The sequence below is a fragment of the Condylura cristata genome, unplaced genomic scaffold (genome assembly GCF_000260355.1).
Source record: "Condylura cristata isolate star-nosed mole 26May11 unplaced genomic scaffold, ConCri1.0 scaffold00008, whole genome shotgun sequence".
NCBI classification, from domain to species: domain Eukaryota; kingdom Metazoa; phylum Chordata; class Mammalia; order Eulipotyphla; family Talpidae; genus Condylura; species Condylura cristata.
Genome location: NW_004567109.1, coordinates 4318940 through 4321613, shown reverse-complemented (window position 1 = coordinate 4321613; position 2674 = coordinate 4318940). Strand labels below are relative to the sequence as shown.

The window sequence follows — 2674 nt, the reverse complement described above, 5'->3', positions numbered from 1 at the left end:
GCAGTCAGTGGAAATAGTAGGTGTCAGCATATAAACCCCAGGGTGGGCACCCCCTCTTCTAAGACCTCTCCACCCTCTTGACCTCCAGCAGCTTTCCAGATAATGAGTTTCCCAATTCGTCTGGAAGGACAGTCCTCAGCTGCCCAACTGTAGTCTCTGCAGCCGGGAAGGTGAGCCCTCCCCCAACCCTCACCACCCCCACACTCAAAGCAACTTTGTCAACCAACCCTCAGCAGAACTAGCAGGTCAGGTATTAACCAGCGCCCCCCCCACCCCCCTCACGCCCCTCCCCTCCCCTGCCCTGCCAGCAGATTGGAGGCAGTGAGGCCCACACTCTGATCTGCTGCCCCAGAGCACAGGGCAGCTCGCTGCCCACTGTCTCCTCCTGGCCTGGACTGGTCAGGGGCAGTGGGAGGCAAGTCCCATCTGCACTTTTAACTGGGGCTGCTAGTGAGTGAGTCACCTCCAGACTCCCGCAGCAGACAGCTAAGCAGCTGCGCCCACTCTCCACTGGAGAGACCTTCTTGCTCGGGGAGGGCAGGAGGTTCCTGGGTGGGTGTCCCCACAGGGCAGCCAAGGAGAGCCTAGGAGAGAAGCGGCTGTGTGCACAGAGCAGGGATACGGGTTGAGGACGCTTTGTTTACAGGCTTTTGTTATTAAGGAAATTGCTGTCAGTCAAGGTAATTCTAGCCCAATGAGCAATAAATATGCTCCCTGCTAATCTCCTGGGGATTTTATTGGCACCTTAGAGGTTCCTTTACCCTGCCCACCCCCTCCCCACAAAGCCAAATCTGGCTCCCCAGCTGATTTCCACCCCTCTCACCGCCACCCCACCAGGTGAGGGGCTCAGGTCAGACAGAAGGCGCTAAGTGAGGACAGAGGCCGTCTGGGCAAAGGTCGGGCGGCTTCCCGGGCCTACCTGGAGGCAGGGATTGACCAAATGACCTGAAATAAACCCTGAGCGACTGAGCTGGATCAAGGCATGCGCGAGTCCCGGGGCCTGTCCCTCCTGCACGGGCGATCACCTGGCCGGGCCTGTCCCTCCTGCAGGGGCGATCACCTGGCCGGGAGGCCGCGTCCCAGGCGGGAAGGAATGTCTCCAGGAAGGAGCCGGTTAGCAGGAGTCGTTTCCAGCGCGCTCGAGTTCGGGCTGTGAGCCCTCTGGAGCACCGCGGGCAGGCCCCGGCCTGCCGAGAGGGGAGCCAGCCCCGGGAGAGCGCGAGTCGGAGCGAGCCCGAGTGCGCGCCCGCGCGCGCGCCCCGAGACAGCGCGGGGGGAGGGGAGGCCGCGGCAGCCACTCGGAGGAACTGGAGTGAAGCCTCGGAACAACTTTAACTGTCAATCAGACTTAATGGGGTATTAAAAAAATGGGGGGGAGGGCCTCCCTCTCCCTCGCGCTGCTGCTGCCGCCGCGGGAGCGAGTGAATAAGGCGGCGCAGATGGGGGCGTCCGATCCACGCGCGCCGGGCGCCCGGGCTCTCCCCAAGTTGGAAAGGACAAAAAGAAGGCAATAAATGCTAACCAGGGAGAGAGGGAGCCGGATCGCGCGGCAACACCCAGCCTCTGCTGAAAGAGAGGGCGGGAGGGAGCCGGAGAGAGCGAGCGCGCGCGAGGGCGAGCCGTGCGCGGAAAGAAACTGACACCCGGACCCCCCACTTCTGCGCGCTGCTGGCAGTCAGACGCGTTTAAGCAATTTCCCGACCCAAGAATAGCCACGAGTCGGGAGCCGCTGGCAAGCTGAAATTGGGAGCTCCAAGCACTTTCCCCCCCACTTTTTTTTCCCTGGAGAAGGGGTAGGGGGGCGCTACAATTTGGAAACAGCTTTTTTTTTTTTTTTAATCTTGCACTTTGAAACCGCGGGGCTGAAGCCGGGTGCGCGCGTGTGGTTGGTGCCTGTTTTTTTTTTGTTGTTTTTTTTTTTTTCCTTCCCCTGCCTAAACTCCTCTGTCAGCCTGTAAACATTACCTGAGAATTCCCCAGCCGGAACGGCTGCTGGGGCAAGAAACTTCTTGTTAGAACTTTCCCCCTCCGGCTTCCCCGACACCTCTTGCCGTCCCGACTGTTTTGGGGGGACGCTTTTTCTCCTCCCGAGGAGGATTTATATGTCTCTCTCTGTCTTTTTTTTTTATTCTCCTTTTTTCTCACCCGGTGCTTTGCATTTGGGAAGAGGCGATTTCAAGAGTAGCCAGGTGGGACGCCTCCCTCCCCCTTGCTCGGTTAATTTATTATTGTTTTGGGGCGCTTTGTTTTTAAACTCCCGTGCGCCTGGTCCGGGGGGTTCCGCCCCTCGCCCGGCTCCGCGGCGCGGAGGATGGTGTGGAAATGGCTGGGGGCGCTGGTGCTGCTGCCTCTGCAGATGATCTATCTGGTGGCGAAAGCGGCGGTCGGGCTGGTGCTGCCAGCCAAGCTGCGGGACCTGTCGCGGGAGAACGTCCTCATCACCGGCGGCGGCAGAGGCATCGGGCGCCAGCTCGCTCGCGAGTTCGCAGAACGCGGCGCCAGAAAGGTACCAGGGCACGGGGGTGGGGGGCTGAGACTGTCTTTTTGGCAGGTCCGGGGCCGACCCGCTCCTTTGGGATAGTGGCAGTCTGGCTGTCCACCCCCACCCCGAAACTTAGGAGACCCACCCATTCCCCACATTCCTCGCTCCTCGAGGAAGGTGTTGCGCGCCGCC

At 60.6% G+C, this 2674-nt stretch overlaps 1 protein-coding gene across 1 annotated transcript in view; it reads left to right on the top strand.

Annotated features, from left to right (window-relative positions):
- The first annotated feature begins 1397 nt into the window (after nt 1-1397).
- DHRS3 (dehydrogenase/reductase (SDR family) member 3) overlaps nt 1398-2674 on the top strand; it is a 33669-nt gene continuing 32392 nt past the window's right edge. The window contains exon 1 of the mRNA XM_004678521.2: nt 1398-2506. Coding sequence (XP_004678578.1) covers nt 2312-2506 — 195 coding nt within the window. The 5' untranslated portion in view covers nt 1398-2311. The remainder of the gene's footprint in view (nt 2507-2674) is intronic.